The sequence below is a fragment of the Carcharodon carcharias genome, chromosome 34 (assembly GCF_017639515.1).
Source record: "Carcharodon carcharias isolate sCarCar2 chromosome 34, sCarCar2.pri, whole genome shotgun sequence".
NCBI classification, from domain to species: domain Eukaryota; kingdom Metazoa; phylum Chordata; class Chondrichthyes; order Lamniformes; family Lamnidae; genus Carcharodon; species Carcharodon carcharias.
The window spans coordinates 22,144,067-22,167,268 of record NC_054500.1 but is presented as its reverse complement, the minus strand read 5'-3'; the positions used below and the strand labels follow the sequence as shown (position 1 = coordinate 22,167,268).

At 42.5% G+C, this 23,202-nt stretch overlaps 2 protein-coding genes across 3 annotated transcripts in view; both read left to right on the top strand.

Moving 5' to 3' along the window:
* The window catches only part of clip3 (CAP-GLY domain containing linker protein 3), a 183,199-nt gene extending 182,723 nt beyond the window's left edge, over nucleotides 1-476 (top strand). For both annotated transcript variants that reach the window (XM_041179235.1, XM_041179232.1), the window contains exon 16: nucleotides 380-476. In XM_041179235.1, the coding sequence (XP_041035169.1) occupies nucleotides 380-476 (97 nt within the window). The remainder of the gene's footprint in view (nucleotides 1-379) is intronic.
* LOC121272584 (cytochrome P450 2C42-like) lies at nucleotides 463-20,687 on the top strand. The gene is made up of 9 exons (XM_041179237.1): nucleotides 463-645; nucleotides 2,256-2,418; nucleotides 4,452-4,601; nucleotides 10,993-11,153; nucleotides 13,280-13,456; nucleotides 13,672-13,813; nucleotides 17,088-17,275; nucleotides 18,550-18,691; nucleotides 19,726-20,687. The coding sequence occupies exons 1-9, from the start codon at nucleotides 463-465 to the stop codon at nucleotides 19,905-19,907; spliced, it is 1,488 nt and encodes a 495-aa protein (XP_041035171.1). The 3' UTR covers nucleotides 19,908-20,687.
* The last annotated feature ends 2,515 nt before the right edge of the window (nucleotides 20,688-23,202 follow it).

Below are 23,202 nucleotides of genomic sequence, written 5' to 3'. Positions count from 1 at the left end.
CCAGAGGATGACTCCGCCACTGGTTCTAAATTGCCCTGGCATAGTTCAGAATATCAGGCTAAAGAACAATGACCTCTGGCAGCTCAAATCATAAGAGACATTGCTCTATTGCTTCATCAAGGCCATGCACTAAGACCGACATTACAATTTCAAAAGACAACACTTTATTGGTTGTAAAGCAGTTTGGGACATCCTGAGGTTGTGAAGGAAGCTATAAATGCAAGACTTTCTCTGGTCTTCAGTTGCCCTCAGATAAGCCAATTGAAGAAAGGTTTGCTGTTCTGGTGGGTATTTATTCTTGCATTTGGTTTTGCTGTTTACAAAGTTAATCGAACTCTTTTAATCAGGTGGAAATTAATTTCTTTTTATTCTTCTCCAGCAAACAGTTTTCTGAATATCTGAACCAGATCACAGCCTTTATTGTTCCTGTTGGAATATGTCTACATTCATTGCGCTGTCACCATGGATTTAAATGACCCAGGGTCAACTTTGCTTTTTGCTTTCCTAAGTATTCTGTTTGTTGTGTGGTTTCTTAAAAACAAACAGCGGCAAAAAGGCAGACTTCCCCCAGGTCCTCCTGCTCTCCCAATTCTTGGCAACTTGTTTCATGTGAATTTAAAAGCACCTCACAAATCTCTCATCAAGGTAAGGAGAGCTTCGTTAAATAAGTAAATGCTGTATTTCAAAAGCCCTTTTTGTTTCTTCCCAACTTTTTCTCATCCTTCCCCTTTGACTCATCCAAGAGGCAATTCTAAAACAGTTAGACTGGCTTAGTCAATGTTGGTCACCTTTTAGAGGGAGACACATTATTAAGCAATGTCAAAACGTACTGGGCCAGATTTTTGTGGCCTAACAGGCCTTTAAAAATGGTGGGTGGGACCTAGATCCAGAGTTTCACCATCCCCTCCCCTTTTTCGCCTGATCCTGTTTTCACTAGTAGGGGAAAGGGGACTCGGTGTTAAGCACACAGGCACAAATTACAAATCAGCTAGGCCATTTAAACTCAGTGCACAAGACAAGGGAACCCGATTTTCACTCCAGGAGCGGCCTCAACCCGTGGTGTGTGTTCCACGACTTTATGGTGGAGATGTAAATGCTCTCAAGGGCAGATAAGGTATGTAGAACTATCAAGTTGTCAGGTTATTTAAATCCCCTGGCCTTTAAAATTTGAAAAATAAACTGCCTGCCTGTGAGTAAAAAAAACAGTTCTAGCAGTTTCAGTAGATGTTTGCTGACATAACCCTAAGTGCTATCATTGTAGCATTATGACTGCTTTCCACAACCTATCATCAAGGTTGGGGGCTGGTTATAAGTTCAGAGTTTGATTGACAGCTCAGAAATTATTAAAGTGTTATCTGTCTTTGATATAGGGTTATGAATATAAATGTTTGTTTTTATCAGGGATTAAGTACTTATGGGGATTTAAGTGTATTGAATGGGCTTTCTTGAATGAGATATTTTTATATACTGAAGCCTGTAATAAATATTTTGAACTTTATTTTCTTTTATCTTGGTTCCTCAGATCTACCTACAATGGATACTAGGTGAGTTGGCATGGAGGGTATAAGGGCGAAGGATAGTGGGGGCATTGGTTGGCATGAGTTGGCACTAATTTTGCATAGGGGCTCTAAAGGACAATGGGGACAGGTAGGGGTCATGGGTTAGCATGGAGGGTATGAGAAGCCGTTGGGGGTGCTTGGAGGCATGAGTTTGCATGGATGGGGCATGGGCAGTAGGTGAGGGTGTGTGAGAGGTGAGGGCTAGAGGGCCTAATATTTAACAAAACAACTGGGACAAAGTCCCAAAGAACTGAGCCAGGCCTTTTAGCTAGCCTGCCTTGCCATTTGGCATCCCCTGTGGCCACCTCTGATCTACGTCCAAGACAGCGGGCCCGATTCCATCCTGAACCTGCCCACCTGCAGTGAAAATCTCGTGATTCAGCGCATTGTTTTTTCCTGAGGTGGGTGCACTGAGCCGGGAAATTTCCCAACTCAAGCCACCCGCGTCAATGCTGTAATTTCCATTATGGGTTCTGTTTCTTATAGTTTGTGGAGACTCTTTCTGAATAGATACAGCAGACTGTTTTCTGCAGTGCACTGTTTAAATAGACTGTTTGCTGAGTAAATGGACTTTGTGTCCTGCTCCGCCCACTTTCATCCCATTGGTTAAAACAGTGGTGTTAATAGATATTTTGATGCTGTCCGGGGTGCAGTACCTTTTTTAACCGTTGTTACTTATCTATCATGTCTTCATAGCTGAGTGAACAATATGGTCCAGTATTCACTGTCTGGTTTGGTACCTACCCTGCAGTGGTGCTGTGTGGCTTTGAGACTATAAAGGCAACGTTGATTGAGCGAGGGCATGACTTTGGCAGTCGGTATTCCCTCCCAATTTTCGAAAAGCTATCAGGAGGCTATGGTGAGAACTCTTTTTACTCTGTTCAAATTACTGCCACTGCTTTTGCCCTTGTAAGATTTGAGCATTTAGAATCAGAATGTACAGTACAGGAAGAGGCCATTTGGCACATTGACTTTCTGCCATTGTTAGATTGTCAACTGGAGTTACACTTCCCTGACCTTTTCCTGTATATTTATATGTCCTTGCTTTTGAAATAATGTTTTCTGACTTCTCCTTCATTCACCTAGTGATAATACTGATTCTATGCTACCTTGGCGAAATTTAAAAAATAAGTGAGGAACAAAATGAGGTCATTCAACATATCATAGGAATATAGCACTAATTTTACAAAGCACCTTTTCCATTCTCATGACATCCCAAAGCTCTTTCTTAACCAATGAAGTGCTGTGGAATTATATTCACAGCTATTATGCAGGTGAACATGACAGCCATTGAGCAATGACATAACTGATTAGGTAATCTGTTTTTAGTGGTGATTAATGGGTCAATATTGGCCAGGACACCAGGAGGACTCCCCTGTACTTCTTCAAAGGATTCAATGGGCTGAATTTTGCTGTTGGCGAGCAGGGGGCGGGGCCCTCTTGCCGACGCACAAAATGACGCGGGATGATGTCAGGGGAAACTCCTGACATCACCGCACCCCATTTAAATTTTCAGGAAGGCGGGTCTGCAGCAAAATCAGCTGCAGGCCTGCCAACCTGTCAATGGCCAATTGAGGCCATTGACGGGATCATTAAAACAATTAAAGGACCTGCCTATCTAACCTTAAGGTTGGCTGGTCGGCCAGGAGCCCCGGCGGGGAATAGAAAAAACGTGAAACCTCATCTACCGGTGGGATGAGGTTTCATGTAGGGATTTAAAAAGTTCAATAAAGTTTTAGTGAACTTTATGAACACGTCCCATCTCATGTGACATTGTCACATGAGGGGGACGTGTTAAGGATTTTTTTTTTCTATTTTTAATGTTTTTAAAACTGTCAGCAATCTCCCTGAGGCAGCACTTAGCCTCAGGGAGATGTGCGCTCTATCGTGCGCATGCCCGACTGATACTTCAGGGCAGTATAGGCCCACCCACCCAGTAGGCAGAAAATTCTGCCCAATGGGTTATTTTACAGACAGATTGGCCTGCGTTTAACACCTCATCCAAGGGTAGCACCTATACTGCCCTGAAGTATCAGTGTAGGCTATACAGTAAAATTCGGCTGTGGAAACTGAACCCGCAATCATCTCCTCAGAGATAGGTGTGAACCAAGCACATCCAATCTTCAGTGCCATTCCCTCACAAGGTATCAATTTTGTCCTTTGCCGTCAAGAGAAAGTTAGGCTAGGATTTTTCAGTCAGCATGCAGGGTCACGCCCTAAATGTCGGCGCGTAAAGCGATGCACGATGATGTCGGGCATGCATCCTGACACCATCGTGCTGTCTTGTGATGTTTTGGTTGGCGGGTGCATGCCGGAGTTGGCTGCGCACCCGCCGATATTTAAAAGGCCTATTAAGGCCATTAAGGAAGTAACTAAGGTCAACTTTACATTAATTGCCCCTTGAGAAGGTGGTGGTGAGCTGCCTTCTTGAGTCGCTGCAGTCCATGTGGTGTAGGTACACCCATGGCGCTGTTAGGGAGGGTGTTCCAGGATTTTGACCCAGCGACAGTCAAGGAACCAAATGCCACCGGACCTTCTGTTTCTGTTTTTATTTCATATTTTCAGAATTTATCGTATTCACTTTTGTGTTGTCCCACCTAGAAGAACACAGCATTTTGGGTGTACCCACACCACATGGACTGCAGCGGTTCAAGAAGGCAGCTCACCACCACCTTCTCAAGGGCAATTCAGGATGGGTAATAAATTCTGGCCCAGCCAGTGAAGCCCACATCCCGTGAATGAATTAAAAAAATGACCATATGATTGAGGTATCCTTGGCAGATGTGGAAAAAGGGAGAAAGTAAATCAAAAATATTCAATTCATCTTGCCCAAGGCCAACTGAAAATTCAGTTACAGCTAATTTTCACTCATGTTAATGTCTCTTTTTGCAGGAATTATTGACAGTAGTGGGGAGAGATGGATGCAGCTTCGGAGATTCTCTTTCAGCACTTTGAGGAATTTTGGAATGGGACAAAAAGGCATTGAAGAGCGGATCCAGGAAGAAGCGCTGTTCCTGGTTACAGCTTTCAGAGATAAAAAAGGTTTCTGACTAAAGTATTAGAACATTTTATCAATGATTAGAGATAGGCTTGTCTTTTCCAAGTTAACTGGGGATAGGCAAGGATCACTTCTAGGGTCTAGTGGGAAGGGATAGCAGAGTGAAATGGAGTAAGGTTTGACCTGATGGCTTCAATTCTCAAATTAATTTTGCCCCGATGGAGAATTTATCGGAAACTCAGTAATCTAACGCCTACACATTCTGTGACCCAGAACCAGATTGATTGGAGCCTTCGTGAGATCCCACCTGGAGTATTTTGTAAATTTTTGGTCTCCTTATCTAAGGAGGGATATACTTGTCACAGCAGGAGTGCAATGGAAGTTCACCAGATTAATTCCTGAGATGACGGGATTGTCCAATGAGGAGAGATTGAGGAGATTGGATCTGTATTCCCTGGAGTTTTGAAGAATGAGGGGTGACCTCGTTGAAATTTGCAAAATTCCTACAGGGTGTGACAGGCTAGATGTGGATAGGATGTTTCCCCTGGCTGGTGAGTCTAAAACCGGGGGACGTAATCTCAGGATAAGAGGCAGGCCATTTAAGACTGAGATGAGAAGGAATTTCTTCATTCAGAGGGTGGTGAATCTTTGGAATTCTGTACCCCAGAGGGCTGTGGAAGCTCAATCATTGAGTATATTCAAGACAGAAATCGATAGATTTCTGAATACTAATGACATCAAGGGATATGGAGATAGTGCAAGAAAGTTGGGTTGAGGTAGATGATCAGCTACGAATTACTTGAATAGTGGAGCAGGCTCGATGGCCTTTTTGGCACATTCCTGCTCCTATGATTAATTCAGCACAATCGAACTTGGTGTATAATTCCAGTCACCTTGGAGTATTATTATTACCAGCACGCAAAGTGTATAGGCCATCAGATAGTTTGGAAAGTGGGCACAGTTCAACAATGTGGGAACTGGTTTGTGTTTGTCCTCATGGACATTTTTTATCACAAAGCCCAATTGGTGAAGACTTAATGCGCATTCTGGAGTGTTGAGAAATGCCCAATTATGACATAGTCAGGTGAAACTTGGTTCATAATCTGTAAGTTCAGAGGTGATATGGTGATTTATCGGAGCAGCTGCTGTTCATGCTTCACAGCTACAATCTGGTAAAGAAAAGTTAAAGGAATCAGGAAAGGTTGACTGTATTCGGTGTCTAGTAGAGATCTATGGTGTTGGTGGATGAAACAAATCTGAGTGAATTGACTACATCATTTTTTCTCAAAGTCTTTTCACCATTTTTGTTCCCATATCTGAATCAGGAAGAGGTGGCTGAGCTGTATTGCAGAGCACTGGTAACCATGGGTGGGTGCGGTGGGGGATGGGGAGCAAGGCTCATTTTTTTCCCCCCCCCTCTATTGTGGATGTGAGCATCATTGGCAAGACCAGCTTTTGTTGCCCATCCCTATTTTCTCTCATTGTGCTTGATGCACGGGTAATGTCTATTTGAGTATCTACCAGTTTATTGTGCGATGAACAAGGATAGGGAGAAGAGTAATATTCTGCAAATGGGTAGCAAAGTACAAGAACAGGTGAGCATAAAGTGGTTCACCAGATAGTCGGCAAATTTGGCAATTAGGTTATTTCAGGATTTGACTTAGCAGTTAGTAGATTTTGCAACTGGTCGAGGGAGATGCCTAGTAGATTGGCTGGGCATTATATTTGGAATAGAAACAGAAAATGCAGGAGATACTCAGCAAGTATGGCAGCATCTGTGACGAGACTAACAGAGTTTAGAGAATTTTCAATTGGTGGGACCAGAGGTGATTGGGCCTGAAATTTTCCACTACTGGTTGACCTGCCGGTCTCCTGTTCTGGTCCTGCCTCTGGGCCATTTTCGATCAGGCAGGATTGATGGGAGTGGGGTGAGGGTGGTGGGTAGAATGATGGCCACCTGCCTTTAAGTGGCGGGTAGCCAATTAAAGAGCCTGTTAAGATTACTTTCTGATGCTGGCTGGAATCTTCTGAAACAGGGCCAAGAGATGGAGGCAGCCTCCCAATAGTATACAGGTTTGGGGGGTTTCCAGTGCTCCATCCTGCTAGGAAACCCATCCGTTGAACCTGCCATAGCCAGAGGGTCACAGCTGTGGCTGCTGGCTGTCCAGATCATCCACAGTGATGCCTGGGCCGCTGTGCCCCTTTTTGATTTTTAATGTTTGTGGAAGTTCTTTAGGGGGTGCCTCCATCTTGAGGCGCTCTGTCTCTCTCTTCTGCCTACATCGGCAGCTCCCACCTCTGAGAGTGGGGCTGCCAGTTTCTATGCCGGAAGCACTCCTTTTGATGGTTGGCCTGCCCATTGTCTTTAATTGGATGTGGTTCCTTAAGGGGGCCACTTAAAAAAATCACCATCTAGTTCTCAATGCTACTGTGTGTGTGCTCCCAACCCGCATTTCAACCCAATGGCTGAATCAGGACCACAAATGAAGTTCTGTCGAAGGGTCATGAAGACTCGAAACGTCAACTCTTTTCTTCTCCGCCGATGCTGCCAGACCTGCTGAGTTTTTCCAGGTAATTCTGTTTTTGAGTTATTTATGTACATGTTTAAAATAGAGGTGCTAGTAGATAAGAGAAAATTGACTTTTTTTAAACCAGCATTTGGTGTCTGTTTATACTTAAGTGCCTTTAGAAACCTAAAGATATCTCAGAGCGCTTCACAGCTAATTAAGAGTTTTTTGAACTGTAGTCACTGTAATTAAGGCCAAGTATTTGGACAGCCCAGACTAAAAACAAATAATTGAGATCAAAATCAAACAGGTGAGTCCTACACTGGAAGTGCAATATGTGGTAAAGAAAGACACATTTATTTAGGGTCTTATTACACGTCCCAAGGAAAATCATATGAATCACTTTGAATTGCAGTTAGTGTACTTATGTTGGCAAATGCAGTGTATCTGCACACAGTGAGGTCTCACAAATAAACGAGGTGATTGAGCAGCTTAGGGAGTGATAATGGTCAAAGCACCACAGGTATCTGTTCAGAGCTACAAAGGGAAAGGTTGAGACGATAGAACATGTAGCGATGTGGGTAAAGACAAGTAGAGTGGGGCAGGAAGGGACAGAGTTCAATGCTAATAGTGCATCATCAGCGAGTGAGGTCCATGGAGAGAATAGTAAAAAATAAAATTAAAGGCCCTTTATTTGAATGTGTGAAGCATCTGCAATAAGATAGATGAGCAAATGGCACTAATAGAGATCACCATTACAGAGACATGGGGCAGGATTTTTAGCTTGGTGAGTGGGCACGACCAGTGGCCCAGGATCGTCCGGGGAATGGACTGCCGACTGTGATCGGTCCCCGACTGTGATTTCATGCTGGTTGGCCAATTAACAGCCAGCCAGCGTGAAACATGCGCTGAGAAGCTCAGCGCTGCCGGGTGGAGGTGGGAAGAGAGAGCAGGCACTGACATCAGCGTGCATGTGGGCAAGTGCTGACAGAAAGCTCCCTGAAGGCAGAGAGCTGAAGACCTGAAAAGCATTAAATTAAGCTTTTAAAAATCAGGAAAAAAATGTGCAAGCATCACAATCAGTCACCTGAACATGTACATGGGCCAGAATTTTACCTGCGCTCGCTCAATATGCATGAACGTAATATGACGCGTGTATCGCACTTGCGCAATATTTCGTTTGGCGGCGCGACCCGGAGTCGGCTGTGCGCCTTTTGATAATTTAAAGGACTATTAAGGCCATTAATGAGCTAATTAACTTCAAATTTACACTTCCTGTCCAAATCTATCAGTCGGCGGGGCAGGCAAAAAGGCCAAGCAGCCTTTACCGTTTTTTAGGAAACCTCATCCACGAGGTTTCATTTGGCATTAAAAACATGTCCTATCTCATGTGACACAGTCGCTTGTGAAAAAGCGCTTCAATCTCTGCCTCAGGGAGATTGAGGCGCTCTATTGTGCACATGCATGAACTGCGCGCTAGGCCCAGTTCTCCCTCCTCCTCCCCCGCCCGCACAGGCAGTGCTCAGCGCTGCAGCTCGCGATCCACACAGGACGGCTTTCCGACCGTTCCCGCTCGCTCCCTCGGAGCCCGCCCAACCAGTAAAAAGTTCTGGCCGTGATAAAAATGCTGTCCATAGATTTTTCTTTTTCTTTCATTTAACAATGGAAACCTCATCCCGCCCTTGGATGAGGTTTCATGAAAAATGCAAAGTCCACCTGGCCAATTTGCCCATCTGCCAACTGTAAGGTTGGATGGACCACGAAAAATTGGAGGCAACTGCACCTTTAATTACCTTAATTGGCCTCTTAATTGTTGGTGGGCGCGTTTCCCACTTTTGCATGCGCCCACTGACTGAAATATCTCGCGCGATTTTGCATCCGATTGAGTCGGGCGTACATCCGCACGCTGAACTAAGAATCCTGCCCGTAGAGTTGGGCATATCATTGATAGAGGATTGATTAATGGGTAGGAAATAAAGAGTAGGGGTAAATGGGACATTGTAAAGTTGGCAGGCTATATATAGTATAGTGCTGCAAGTTTCAGTGATTGGGATCTCAGCTATTTACAATCTATAGTAATGACTTACACAAGGAGACCGAGAGTAATGTATCTAGGTTTACTGATGATACAAAGCTAGATGGGAATACAAGCAATGCGGAGGACACACAGGTTGCAAAGAGATATGGATGGGTTAAGTGAGTAGGCAACAAGGTAGAAGATGGTGTATAATATCTGTTGGTTGTAAGAATAGAAAAGCAGAATATTTTTTAAAAGGCATGAAACTTCTAAGTGTTGATGTTCAGAGGGACTTGGGTGTACTTGTACAAGGAACATGGAAAGGTCACATGCAGGTACAGCAAGCAATTAGGAAGGAAAATGACATGTTGGCCTTTATTGCAAGGGAATTGGGAGTACAAGTCTTGCTACAATTGTACTGGGCTTTCGTGAGATTACGTGTGGAGTTCTGTATGCAGTTTTGGTCTCCATGTTTAAGAAAGGGTATACTTGCATTAGAGGTGGTACAGCAAAGGTTCACTAAATTGGTCCCTGAGATGAAGGGGTTGTCCTATGATGAGAGGCTGAGTAAATTGAGTCTACATTCTCTAAAGTTTAAAAGAATGAGAGGCAATCTCACTGAAACACAAGGAGCAGAATATTACGCTCGGCGTTTGGGTGAGCGGGCGAGCGCCCGAACATAAAATGACGCGCGATGACATCAGGCGTGCGTCCTGGTGTCATTGTGCAGTCTCACGATATTTCGTTCATCGGGCACGCCGGAGTCAGCTGTGCACACACCAATAATTAAAAAGCCTATTAAGGCCATTAACAATCTAATTAAATTCAAATTTATGCTTCCTGTCCAACCTAACGGTCAGCGGGGCAGGCGAAAAGGCCAAGCGGTCTTTACATTTTTTAGGAAACCTTGTCCACGAGCAGGTTGAGGTTTCCTAAAACAAATAAACATTACATTAAAACTTTATTTTTCAATTAAAAACATGTCCCAGCTCATGTGACAGAGTCACACGAGGGATCATGTCTTATGAAATTTTTATTCTCTTCGGTTTTTTTTTACACAGTGCTTCAGTCTCTCTGAGGCAGCTCTGTGTCTCAGGGAGATTGAAGCACTCTTTCTTGCACAGGTGTGAACTGCACGCTAGGCCCGGCTCTCCCTCCTATCCCCTGCCTACACAGGCGGCGCTCAGCGCTGCCACTCACGATCCACGCAGGGCGGTCCTTAATTTGCCCGCCTGTGTGAAATCGCAATGCAGAGCCGATTGCGGGTGGCGGTTGGCTTCCCAACCACCCCCGCCAAGCACCCCTGCCAAGGGCAAAATCCTGCCCAAGATTCTGAAGGGGCTTGAAAGGGTAGACATTGAGAGGTCATTTCTCATGGCTGGAAAATCCAGAACATGGGGGCACACTCTCAGGATAAGGGGCCGATTATTTAGGACTGCGATGAGGAGAAATTTCTTCATTCAGAGTTGCGAATCTTTGGAATTCTCTACCTCAAAGGGTTTTGGATACTCCACTGTTGAATATAACTAGCTCAGCTAGTTGATAGCAGTGAGGAGCTTAGCCAAAGACTAGGAATGCCCCATGCACAATCCTCCAAATTGTCTGGCTCCAGCTGGTGTGGTGTTGGGGTAGCTACAGTAAGCTTTGGCCCTAGGATTGGAAGGGAAATGGCAGTTCTTGTTCCAAACTTGCCCAGTGACCCCCATCCCCACCTCTTCCACCAGGAGTGCATGTACATGGACATTGGATGAGGATAGGATCAGACGCAAGATGGGAGGCTCCCACAAAAAGCTACTTGACACCTTTTTTAACAGAAATTTCTGATTTTGTAATATCTATCAAACATTTGTTTGCCTCTGGCATTGCTTTTTTAAATCTACCTTTCTAACTTGCCTTTCTCAATGATATCAGAGGACCCATTTAATCCAGATTTTCTGCTGAAATGTGCAGCGTCAAATATCATCTGTTCCATTGTCTTTGGAAATCGTTTTGAATATGGAGATAAGGAGTTTCTCTCGTTGCTGGAGATGATGGCAGAAAGCAGCCAAATTTTTAACAGCCCCTGGTTGCAGGTACTCCTTTTTTCTTTTAGATCATAGTGTTACTGAACTTGTGTACATAAATCATTAAAATGTTAAGGATACAAAACAAAAATCAAAAGGCTAATGGAATGCTGAAGAGGATAATAGTGATACTGTAGTTATACAAAGCTCTGGTCTGGTTAGACCACACCACTGTGAGCAGTTCTGACCACTATATCTTAGAAAGGTTATATTGACCTTGGACAGAGTGCAATGTAGATTTACTAGAATGATAACTGGACTCCAAGGGTTAAACTATGAGGACAGATTACACAAACTAGGGTTGTGTTCACTGGAAATTAAAAGGTTAAGAAATGATTTGATTGAAGTTTTCAAGATGTTTAAAGGTCTGACAGGGTAGATGGAAAAAAACCATTTTCTGTACTGGACATAGCCTAAAAATTAGAACCAGACCTTTCAGGAGTGAAGTTAAGAAACACTTCTACACTCAAAGTGTAGTAGAGGTTTGAGGCTCTTTTCTCCAAACAGAAGTTGATGCTGGGTCAATTGTTAATTTTAAATCCGTAATTGATAGGTTTGTGTTAAACAAAGATACTTAGGGGTATTGGGCAAAGGCAAATTATATGGAATTAGGTCACAGATCACCCATGACCTAATTGAATGGTGGATCCAGAGGCTAAATGGCCTCCACCAGTTATTTTGTTCCTAATTCTAAACTGGTCAGATTTTCAGATGATGCTTGGTGATCCTGAAGATGAGGTTCAAGATTTGAAAGAAAGATTAGATGAATTGCTTATCTGGGAGACAATTTAAAGTTAAGTTTGACAAATGTGAATTAAACTAACTTGGCACTTAGAAAGGTATCTGGGAGTAATGGTAGAGTCGTCACTTTCAACATCCAGTTAAGACAATGGAGTAACCAAACAAAAAATATTCTGAAAGATATAGCTGCAGGAAAACACACATTCAGAGGGGTTGTGTTAAGACTCTGCAGTGCACTGGTTAGACATTACTGAGTGTTGGCCACTAGATTACAAAACAGGTCCGGGCATGGCAGAGATTGAGGAGGTGGTGAAAGGAACTGAACCCAAGAGTAATGGGGTGTGTCAGGAGGAAAGATTAGGGATCCTGAAGCACTGCAATGTCGACAAAAATTGGTTATAATTGGACCTTATCAAGATCTACAAACTATTAGATAATTAACATCTCAGGAAACCCAGAATATTACTTTAACTTAAGACAGATGAATAGCAGCAAAGGACAATTAGTTAAAAGTAAACTTAAAACTGGTATCAGTAAGAACTTCTTCACTCAAAGATAAGAACTATTTGGGACGGTCTAACCAGTGGGGTATTGGAAGCAACAACGGTGAGGTTGAAGTACACAGAATGTTGCAGCGAGAGAGTTACCAGAGAGATGAGCTTTGTGTTCAGATTAAAGCACTGATTGGCACGGAATACTTTCCTGTTTCTTAATTCTGAATGGGTCATGGGCATCAACTCATCAAGCCCACTCAATCCTGAGTCCAAGCAGGATATTCTCAGTTCAGCTATTCTAATAGGAAATTCCCTCTCACATCACTTGTTGTTTCCCTTTCCCGGTCTCCCTAAAAGTATAATCAAGCTGTGCAATTTAATGTCTTTATAACCTCCAATTCAGCTTCTCAGTAGGGGTCAGTGCAACTCCTTTTTAAAAGCGGCCTAGAATCAACTATCTTAACTGGGAGCCTGTCCTACTGTCCACTATCCAGTTTGGGTGGGGACAGAGGGTGGATGGAAGGGCAGTTTTCTTCATTAACTTCTAACCTTGCTTGAGTCATGTGAATTTTGCACTGGTGTCCTCTATTTCATTGTTTATTTTCCAGGTTAAGTAGGATGTTTACTCCCATCCAACTATTCTTTTTATTACTATAAAGTTCCTGTATCATGTTCTCTTTTCCCTAGCAGAAAGCTCAGTCATTTGCACCTTTCTTCCTAACTTTCCTCAGCCAAGATAAGCTGACCAGTCTACATCTCTCCTGGTCTCTGGCTCAGCACTGGACCAGGAGATGGAAATGAAGTAGTCTTCCATTTAGGATATCTGATTCACACTTAACCTATTGACACCAGCTGGCTAGAAGCACTACTTTGTTAATGAAAGTATTGTTTGCTTTGCAGCTGTACAATAACTTCCCGAAGATCATGGATTTTCTGCCTGGGCCTCACAAGAGGATCTTCCAACTGGTAGCAAGTCTGAAAAAATTTCTGAATAAAAATATTCAAAGTCACAAAGAAAGTTTCCAGAAAGGTTTCTCCAGGGATTATATTGACAGCTTTCTCATCAAGATGGATGAGGTACTTAGAATATTTTCCTTTTATAACCATACGTTTCAAATTTTGTGCCTCCTCCCTGAAAATGAATCATTTTCCTGGAACTGGTGAATTAAACAGCACTGCATTGAGGTTATCTCCATCTGAACAAAACCATCCGGGAGCTGGTGTAAACAAATGATTATGTACAATATGAGAACGTTAATGTTTTAAAGGTAGAATCATTTGTTTTGTTTCAGGAGAAACACAAGCTTGACTCAGAATTCAATGACAAGAACTTGTTGATGTCAACAATGGATTTATTTATGGCTGGAACTGAAACAACCAGTACAACACTGCAATGGACTCTGCAGATCCTGGCAAAGTATCCGCAGATCCAGGGTAAGCATCATCACTGGAAGCAACTGGAGGATGTATTTCAACAGTGGAACCTAAGGGATGTTAGTGTTGGAGATTGGAATATGTTCTCATTTCAGAGACCCCAGTGTTAGTATCAAGTAGAGCGTACCTAGTTGCTGTGTAAAGCTCCATGTTCCCTGTTTCTACAATGTGTCAAGCCACAGCCAAAGAAACCATTTCTTACCCTACCCCACTCTGAATCAGATTGCTAGCTGAGAGCCACATTAGGTGCTGTGGCCTCACTATCTCCTTTGATCTCTGATGGAAACCTCTCCATTGTTGAAGCTGCTGCCAAGAAACTTTGTTCGCTCTTTGCTGCCAAACACTCCTTTACTTCTAAACTTGTAACTTTAGGAACTGCAGGAACTAGAATCCTGCTCTTAAATCTGTGGAGACTCTGGTAGCTGCTCTCTCTCAAACCTAGACAGTACCAGTTGATTCAACTCCAGTGATGGGAAAGTTTTTATAAACAGTAATTTGGGACAAAATTTAACAGTCACTTGGATACAGGTGGACCAATTAAGGAAATCCATCACTGATTTTTTTGTTTAATTAACTTGATTGAGTTTTTTGATGAGGTAATACAGAGGGTTGATGAGGGTAATCTGGTTGATATGGTGTTCATGAACTTCCCAAAGGTGTTTCATAAAGAGCCACACAACAGGCTTGTCAGCAAAGTTAAAGCCTTGGAATAAAAGGGACAGTGGTAGCATGGATACAAAGTTGGCTGATGACAGGAAACAGACTATGGTGAATGGTTGTTTTTCGAACTGGGTGATGGTATATAGTAGACTTCCCTAGGGGTCAGTTCTCCAGGGACCACTGATTTTCTTGATCTAAAGTAATGTTGGACACAATTTCAAAATTTATAGATGACACAAAATTTGGAAGTATTATGAACTGTGTGCATGGTGATAAACCTCAAGAGGACATAGACAGGCTGGTAGAATGGATGAAGAAGTGGCAGATGAAATCTAATGCCTAGAAGTGTGAAGTGAAGCGATGGCAAGAATGAGGGGAGACAATAGAAAATAAAGGGTACAATTCTCAGAGGTAGAGGTGCAAAAAGACCTGGGGTCTTATGCACACAAATCATTGAAGATGGCAGAGCAGATTAAGAAATTGGTTAATAAAGCATACAGGATCCCGGGCTTTATAAAGAGGGGCTTAGAGTGTAAAAGTACTGGAGTTATGATGAACCTTTATAAAATACTGGCTTGGCATCAATCAGAGTATTGTCTGTTTCTGAGCACCACATTTTAGGAAAGGTGTGATTGGGTTTAGAGAGGTGAAGAAAAGATTTACAAGAATGGTTCCAGGGATGTGGTACTTACGTAAATAGATTGGGGAAGCTGAAGAGAAGAGAAGATTAAGAAGGAATTTGATAGAAGTATTCAAAATCATGAGAGGTATGGAGAGAGTAGAGTGAGAAAAACTGTTCCTTTTAGAGCGAAGGTCGAGAACTAGAAAATACCGACTTAAGGCGACTGGCAAAAGAACCAAAGACAACAGGAGGAAAATCTTTTTTGAAGCATCAAGTGGTTATGATCTGGAATGCATGACCTGAGAGTGTGGTGGAGGCAGATTAAAATGAGGCATTAAAAGAGAATTGGATAATTACCTGAAGGGAAAGAAATTGCAGGGCTATGGAGTGAGACTAGTGAGTTGCTCTTGCAGAGGACTGGCATGGGTATGACGGGCTGAATGGCCTCCCGCTGTGCTGTATGGGCTGAATTTTCACCTCGGCGTGCAGGTATGCGCCTGACACGCACCAGCGTGAAATAGCGCGCGATGGTGTTGGGCGAGCGTTCTGACATCATCGCGCACTTGTGCGATATTTCAGTTGGCGGTCGCGCCCGGGAGCCAGCAGCGGGTCCGCCAACAATTAAGGGGGCTGTCGAGCCCATTAGTAAGTTAATTGAACTGAATTTTTTCCCCCTGCTGTCCAACCTTATGGTTGGCGGGCGGGCAAAAAGGCCAAGCAGCCTTGAGTTTTTGAGGAAACCTCATCCACGGGTGGGATGAGGTTTCTGAGTTAATCAAAAATAAAATAGAAATATTTAAATCTCATTTCTAACCTGCTCATGTGAGGAGGGGGACAAGCTTTTCTTTTGTTTCAAAAAACCTTATTTTTCACGTGAAAAATCGTCAGCTCCCCGAGGCAGCTCTGTGCTTTCAGGGAGCTTTCAGTGAGCGCACCCACCCACATGTGCTGATTTCCACACTCACCCTCCTCCCCCTCCGCTCCCCTCCCATCCAGGCAGCGCTGAGCGTTTCAGCGCGCCTTTCACTCTGGCTGGCTGTTGATTGGCCAGCCCAGTGTGAAATCGCTGTCGTGGCCCAATGGTGGGTGGTGGACTGTTGTACAGCCCCTCCCAGGCCTGCTCACCGCACCCACCCAACGAGGGGAAAATTCTCCCCCACGGTTCTTAAAAAAAACATGGTTGTGCCTCTCTCACCTCTAGCTTTCAGCCAACCCCACTCTAATCCAATCTGTTGTGCCCTCTCTATTTTATCAATACTACTATGATCACTGCTGTTCTACTTTCCATTTCCATTTCCTCTAAGTTGCATCTACAGGATACACTGCAGCAACTTGCCAAGGCTTCTTTGACAGCACCTCCCAAACCCACAACCTCTGTCACTTTGAAGAAGGGCAGCAAGTGCATGGGAACTCCACCACCTCTAAGGTCCCTTTGAAGTCACTATGATTCTGACTTGGACACATATTATTGTTCCTGCATCACTGGGTCCAAATCCTGGAATTCCCTACATATCGTGACTGTAGGAGCAGCCTCACCACAAGGATTGCAATGGTTCATGTGCACCTTCTCAAGGGCAATTAGGAGTGGGCAAAAAATGCTGGTCTTTCTACTGACATGAATGAAAACTTCCATTCTAAACTCATCGCTCTTCTCTGTGCTGAAGACTCATCTTAGTACTTCCTACTTTCATTCTTTGCCAGCACCTCAAATCAGTACAAATTATTTACCCTCCTTAATCTTTCCTTCTTCCTATGGTCTTTACAAACTCAAACTTGTTGTACCAAACCTTGGACTGCGGGCAATAGTCCTTCTCAGCGTTTCTACATAGAAAACCGCTCAAAAACCATTTCATTTCCCACTGGTCTTGCAATTAGATAAGAATGTCTTATGAATTGACAATTCACATGAATTGTGTTAGAAGATGGGAGTCGAGTGGTGCTTGTAAACTCAGTACATTTTAAAATAATTGTGAAACTGCCTTCATCCATCAGAGAAAATTCACCATGAGATTGAAGAGGTGATTGGATCTTGTCGATGTCCTGCTAGTGAAGATCGAGCAAAAATGCCATACACAGATGCTGTCATACATGAGGTCCAACGATACATCGACCTGGTTCCCATGAGTCTCCCACACATGGCATCAAACGATATAGAATTCAGAGGATATCTGATTCCCAAGGTCAAAATCAAACCTGTTATAATGATCCTTTTTTATATAGTACCTCAGGATATCAAACCATCACATAAGAAACTATATCATTGATTGTTGTAAAAACCCATCTGGTTCGCTCCAGTCCTTTAGGGAAGGAAATATGCTGTCCTTACCTGGTCTGGCCTACATGTGACTCCAGACCCAGAGAAATGTGGTTGACTCTTAACTGCCCTCTGAAATGGCCTAGCAAGCCACTCAGTTTAAAAGCAATTAGGGATGGACAACAAATCTTGCCAGCAACACACACATCTCACGAAAGAATAAAAAAAAAAGAAATTACTTCTGAAATTTTGAGACTATTGTTATTGAGGCAAATGTGGCCCTCGTTCTATAACAGCACTACCTCGTAAAATACAAGATGAAAAACCAGTTCCTCTGTTTTGGTGTTTGGTTTTTAAGGAAGAATCTTGACCAAGACACAGACTTGATGGGCTGAATGGCCTCCTCCCATGCTGTAAATGACTTTAGACACCAAGTTCAGGTTCATGTTTGAGTAGCATCACAGGATCTTTAATATTGACTTAAACCAAAGGAATAGAGACATTTGATTTTGGTTTAAATTCTGATCCTCAATCACGCACTAGGATGTCAGTATAGGCTGGGCTCAAACCACACTCTGGAACAGAGCTTTAATCAACATCTTCTGTCTTTGATTACTGACCAACCTGAATCAAACTTTGCATAAAGTGGCTATAACTTGGGAGGATGTTGGGTGTTCTACACCATGGAGTCAGGGGTGCTATTACTCCCAGCAGAGTACAAAAATTAAGGTACTTGTCATGAATTCTCTCAATAAAGAAAGTAAATTAACAAGCAACACAGTCAGGCAGATTTCAAATATAACCGATAACACTCTGGGTTTCAAGGTTATTTTTAATAATTCTTATGTAATTTTCTTATCTGCCTTTTGACAATGTTGACTCTTGTTTTATGCCTCACAAGACTGGGCATTCTTCATTTGTGAATGATGCAAGTTATTCCACTATGAATGGCACCATAACCAGGCTGATCTGGTCATTACATAATACCCCCAAGCTCACTCTTAACAGCAGATTTTACTGGATAATGATCTCCTGTGGATCGGTATCAAATCAGACAGTATGCTAAATCACCAAGGGAGATCTCTTTCAGGATTTATAACATCATCTCACTATGTTACTGTGCTGTAATAAACTGCAGGTTGTTATGGATGTAAATTCTGCTTGCTTCCTTGTCTGAACTTGTGATAATTTTATTTTTAGGGCATGCTTGTGATTCCTGTACTCTCCTCTGTTCTGAAAGGCACCAATCAATGGGCGAATCCAGAATCATTTAACCCAAACCATTTCCTTGAAGAAAATGGATGTTTCAAAAACAGTGAAAGTTTCATGCCATTCTCTGCAGGTACAGATTCTTCCCTTTTCTATCTAATCTAAGTTCTGCTTGTCTTCTGGCCAAAAGTGAGTATGCATTTGAAAGACAGCTGAAGGAGCAAGATGAAGATACAGTCCCTAAAACTTGTACCAGGAGGTTGGTGCTACACGGTCTGCCTGCTATTTGTGGTAAAAGCTCAGTTGTTGTAAAGAGCACATTTGCTCTATGTGATAATTAACAGACTAAAATGTTAGTATCCAAGGTACCTTAATGAGTGTGAACAGCTGGTTGAAGACCTAATTTTGTTCAAAGTAACCTATAAAATGGTATAAACGGTACCTTTGTAATCGACATCTGTGGGAATAACCACCAGTAGTTTGCTGATAGAAATGGTGGCCCATAACTTGGGGCTTCAGAAGCGAGGGGGCCTGTAGAAATCAAAAACTCAGAGATTGATGCTTTTCATCTTGCACTCATCATGACAAACACAAGAATGCTATTTTGACAAAAAGTTTCAGCAACACATCCCTCTTTTCAGCAAGATTCAAGTTCTGTACTACCAAGCAACTGTTTCAAAGAGGTAGGGGGAGGTAGAGGGAGGAGGGGGTTACAAACTTGCTCAGTTTTGACACTCATCTACTTAAATTTATACTAAACTTCTCACTCGTGAAAAAACTGGAAAACTGTCAAATTGAGCAATAGAGGGTGCAGAGTATTTAAGTGTTTTTTTGATCGTTGGGAGTGCTTTAATTTTCTTGTGACTGAATGGTTGTAAATGTTTGTTAAGGTGCACACATGGAAGCGTATTTACCTATGCTGTATGAATGTAGGTAAGGCATTTTCTATTTAAAATTAATGGTTTGGACAGAGGAAGAGTTGTGCAGAGTGCTCTGTAAATCATTGTGGAAAATGGGAATGTCTCATGCCAACACTGTTTATCTCACTTAATACTGAGAAGGTAAAGAAACCAACACAGCATCCTGTTTATTAATGGAACATAATATTGAACAATCAACAGTTGAATGCTTTTAGAACTGTTTGTTCAATAATATCTGTTTCTACAGGGAAGAGAAAGTGTCTGGGAGAGTCCTTGGCTCGGATGGAACTCTTCCTTTTTTTGACCACTCTACTCCAGAACTTTGTCTTCAATCCTGTTATTGACCGCAAGGATATCAACTTCTCATCAGTTTCGAGTGGAATCCTGAATTTACCCCGTATGTACAAGTTCTGTGCTATTTCTCGTTAAATCAACTGGGATATCAATTGTGAATCTTAGCAGGTGATGTTAGAACTTCTTTTGCTCCTCTTATCTAAGAATTCTAGACCAATCTTAAATACACATGTTCTGTGATTTTTACAAATTTATTCATTCTAAATGCAGTCTAAACTTCAATACCTTCCTTTTCCACATTCCCTACACCGGTTTTGTTCATAGAAATTACTGACTAGCCACAGGTGTAACCTACAGCAACAGCTTTTTGGCTATATGTACTCATTTTATTAGGGAACACAGTACAGGCAAATTTCACACAGTACAGGCAAATGGTTTTCCATGTCTAACGTTAACTCTGTTTCTCGGTCCATACATGCTACCAGACCAGCAGTTTCTGTTTTTATTTCAGATTTCCAGCATCTGCAATATTTTGCTTTAGTAATGGTGTCCAGTATTCATGTTTTAAAATGCAATGAGCCACTTCATAATTCCCAATAATTTACACGTGGAAATAGGAGTTTATATTGGAAACGTTGTCAAGAACTATGCCAACATAACTGTTTAAATCTATTGAAAAGTCTATCTTTTCTTTTACTGGCATCATAACAGCTGCCGAAAGCCAGTACAATCTGTTGTATTAATGAATGATGAGCACATGAATATATTACAAACATAAATAAACCATTGCTTTGAAATTGTATAATAATGTAGCGTGCTGTTTTATATTATTTGTGTCTTCTTAATGCTGCTGAAGAATTGTTGGTAAATATTTGTTTTTAAGAGCCTGTATAATAAAGGTGTTTGAGGAATCCATCTGTGTAGTCTGAACTGGTTTTGTTATTTGCATTTGGTGTTTTATTTTATTTACCTTGCATTGTTTTCACTTTTCACCAGTTTGTTCCCCACATAATCCACACTTTTTATATTCCCTGATTTGATCCCTCTGCTGCCCTCCCCATTAGAGCTCAAGCACCACCCTCTGTGCCATGGTGACTGGCCATCAAATCCTCACCATACTTTTAAATTAAATTAATTCAGAGGGTACGGGCATCATTGGCAAAGCCAGTATTGAGTGCCCATTCCTAATTGCCCTTGAGAAGGTGGTGTATAGTTGAACACAACTGAATGGCTTCCCAGGCTATAATCAAAGGGTCACATATGGATCAGACTAGGTAAGGATGGCAAATCTCCTTCCCTAAAAGGACATCAGTGAAGCAGATGAGATTTTCCATTTGGCAGTTAAGTGGTTTCATGGTCACCAGTATTGATCCTAGCATTTTTATTCTAGAGGCATTTGATTAATTAAATTTGAATTCTCCACCAACTATGATGGGATTTGAACTCATGTCTCTGTAGTATCGATCCAGGCCTTTGGATTATTAGACCAGTAACTGAGCCATTATGCTACTGTATCCCTGCAGACCCATCAGTCTAATCCTCACTTATTACCCTGACTCCCTACTAAAGAAGTCATAGGCCAGAATGTTTTGGCCCTGCCATGGCGTGTCTTCCCCCAGAGGATGCAATGAGCCATTTAAACCTCCTTTCAGTTTGGCGGGACTGTAATATCCCATTGGGCGGGAGAGGCCGTAAGATCCTGGGCATAGAATCATTGTCTGGTTACAGCAATGAAAGAGGCCATTAGGCCCATTGTGTCTGTGCTGGCCTTCTGAAGGAGTAATTCACCTAGTGGTCCTACGCCTTCTGAGTCACCTGTTTATTGGTTTACAGGAAAATGTCTGAGACAGGTTTGTAAAACAGTTCTCAAAATGTCTCTAATTATTGTGCTCCATGTACAATGCCATCTGTGCTGAATTAGCACTGGAGTTAGAATATTCCTTCTGTTTTAATGAATGTTACACTCAAAATAAGGATCAAGGATTTCCTTGTGGTCACCCAGCAATAACAATAAGTGCGGCCAGGGCAGGTATGATATGGACTCAGTTATGACAATGGTTCCCTCTAACTGAAAATGTGCTATAGCCACCAGCTCAGAAGAAAATTAAAAACAAGAAAAGGGAACTTTTTTTAACAAACTTCAATAAATGTGGTGACATATTTAATCTCTTTAAAAATAAAACAATATTATTCACAGCGTTCATAACCACAGTCTAAACAAGCAATGGCAATAATTCTAGGAACAACCAGTGAGGTTGGAGAATTTATTCATTTCCATAGTAATTGCTAATTAAGTAGCTGAATGTAATTCAATGAGTTACTGTAGGCTTGATAGAGTTGCAGTTTGGTGTTCTCACTCAGGCTGATATTGTTCTACATTCTCTCAATCAGCTTGGACTGAACAGTTGCAGCTTTTGTGATGTGTGTGTTGATTTCAGCATCACCAGATTTCTGGAAATTGTGGATCCTAGATATGTGAAGCTTTCAACAACCTCTGACATCAATGCTGATACATTGCAGTCTGGCAACATCTGACCATGACATTTGTCGTCTTAATACTGATGGTTAAACCAAACTCTGTCCATTTGCTGCTGAAAGTGTTCCTTGGAAGGAACGCTAGAGTGGCATTGGCATCGTGCAGAGCAACTCTCTGATGAGAACTTGGCCTGCCTTTGTTCTGAATCTCAGGTGAGCAAGGCAGAAGGGCTTTCTGTCCATTCTGGTATCACCCTCTGTAGATGACCTGAAGACAAATGACACTAGCAATAAGAATATGCCAAAGAGTGTCAGTGCCAGAACATAACGCTGTTTGGCCTCACTGCAGATGTCAAAATGTTCTGATATTGCCCTGCCATAGCCAACTTTTCCCCTAATGCTGTCATGGAAAGAGGAGATGAAACGGAACAGCATCGGTGGGCAGCCAATTTTTTTCCAGCAACTTAAATAGAATTTCTCTGCTCACATGGTCAAATGCCATGGTGAAGTCGATGAAGGCAATATATAACGGTCTCCTTTGTTCATGGCATTTCTCTTGCAACTGCCGGACTGAGATGATCACATCAATTGTAGATATTTCTATTCTGAAACCACAGTGGGATTCGGGGTAGATGTGTTCAGTCAGGAGCTGCTGTCTGACCAGGGCAACATGGGCAGATACTTTGCTCATGATGCTCAGCAGAGAGATGCCTCAATAGTTGTTGCAGTTGCTGTGGTCGCCATTGTTTTTGTACAGGGTCCCAGTCTTTGCATCACGCATACCCTGCGGCTCTGCCCCTTCCCCCAGCAGAGACGACAAGTTCATGCAGAAGCTGGAGGAGTGCTAGTTTCCCTTGCTTTATGAATTCAGATGCCATAGCATCAATGCCTGGAGCATTGCCCATGGCAAGTGAATCAATAGTTTTCCTAAGCTCCTCCACCGTGGGTTCGATAT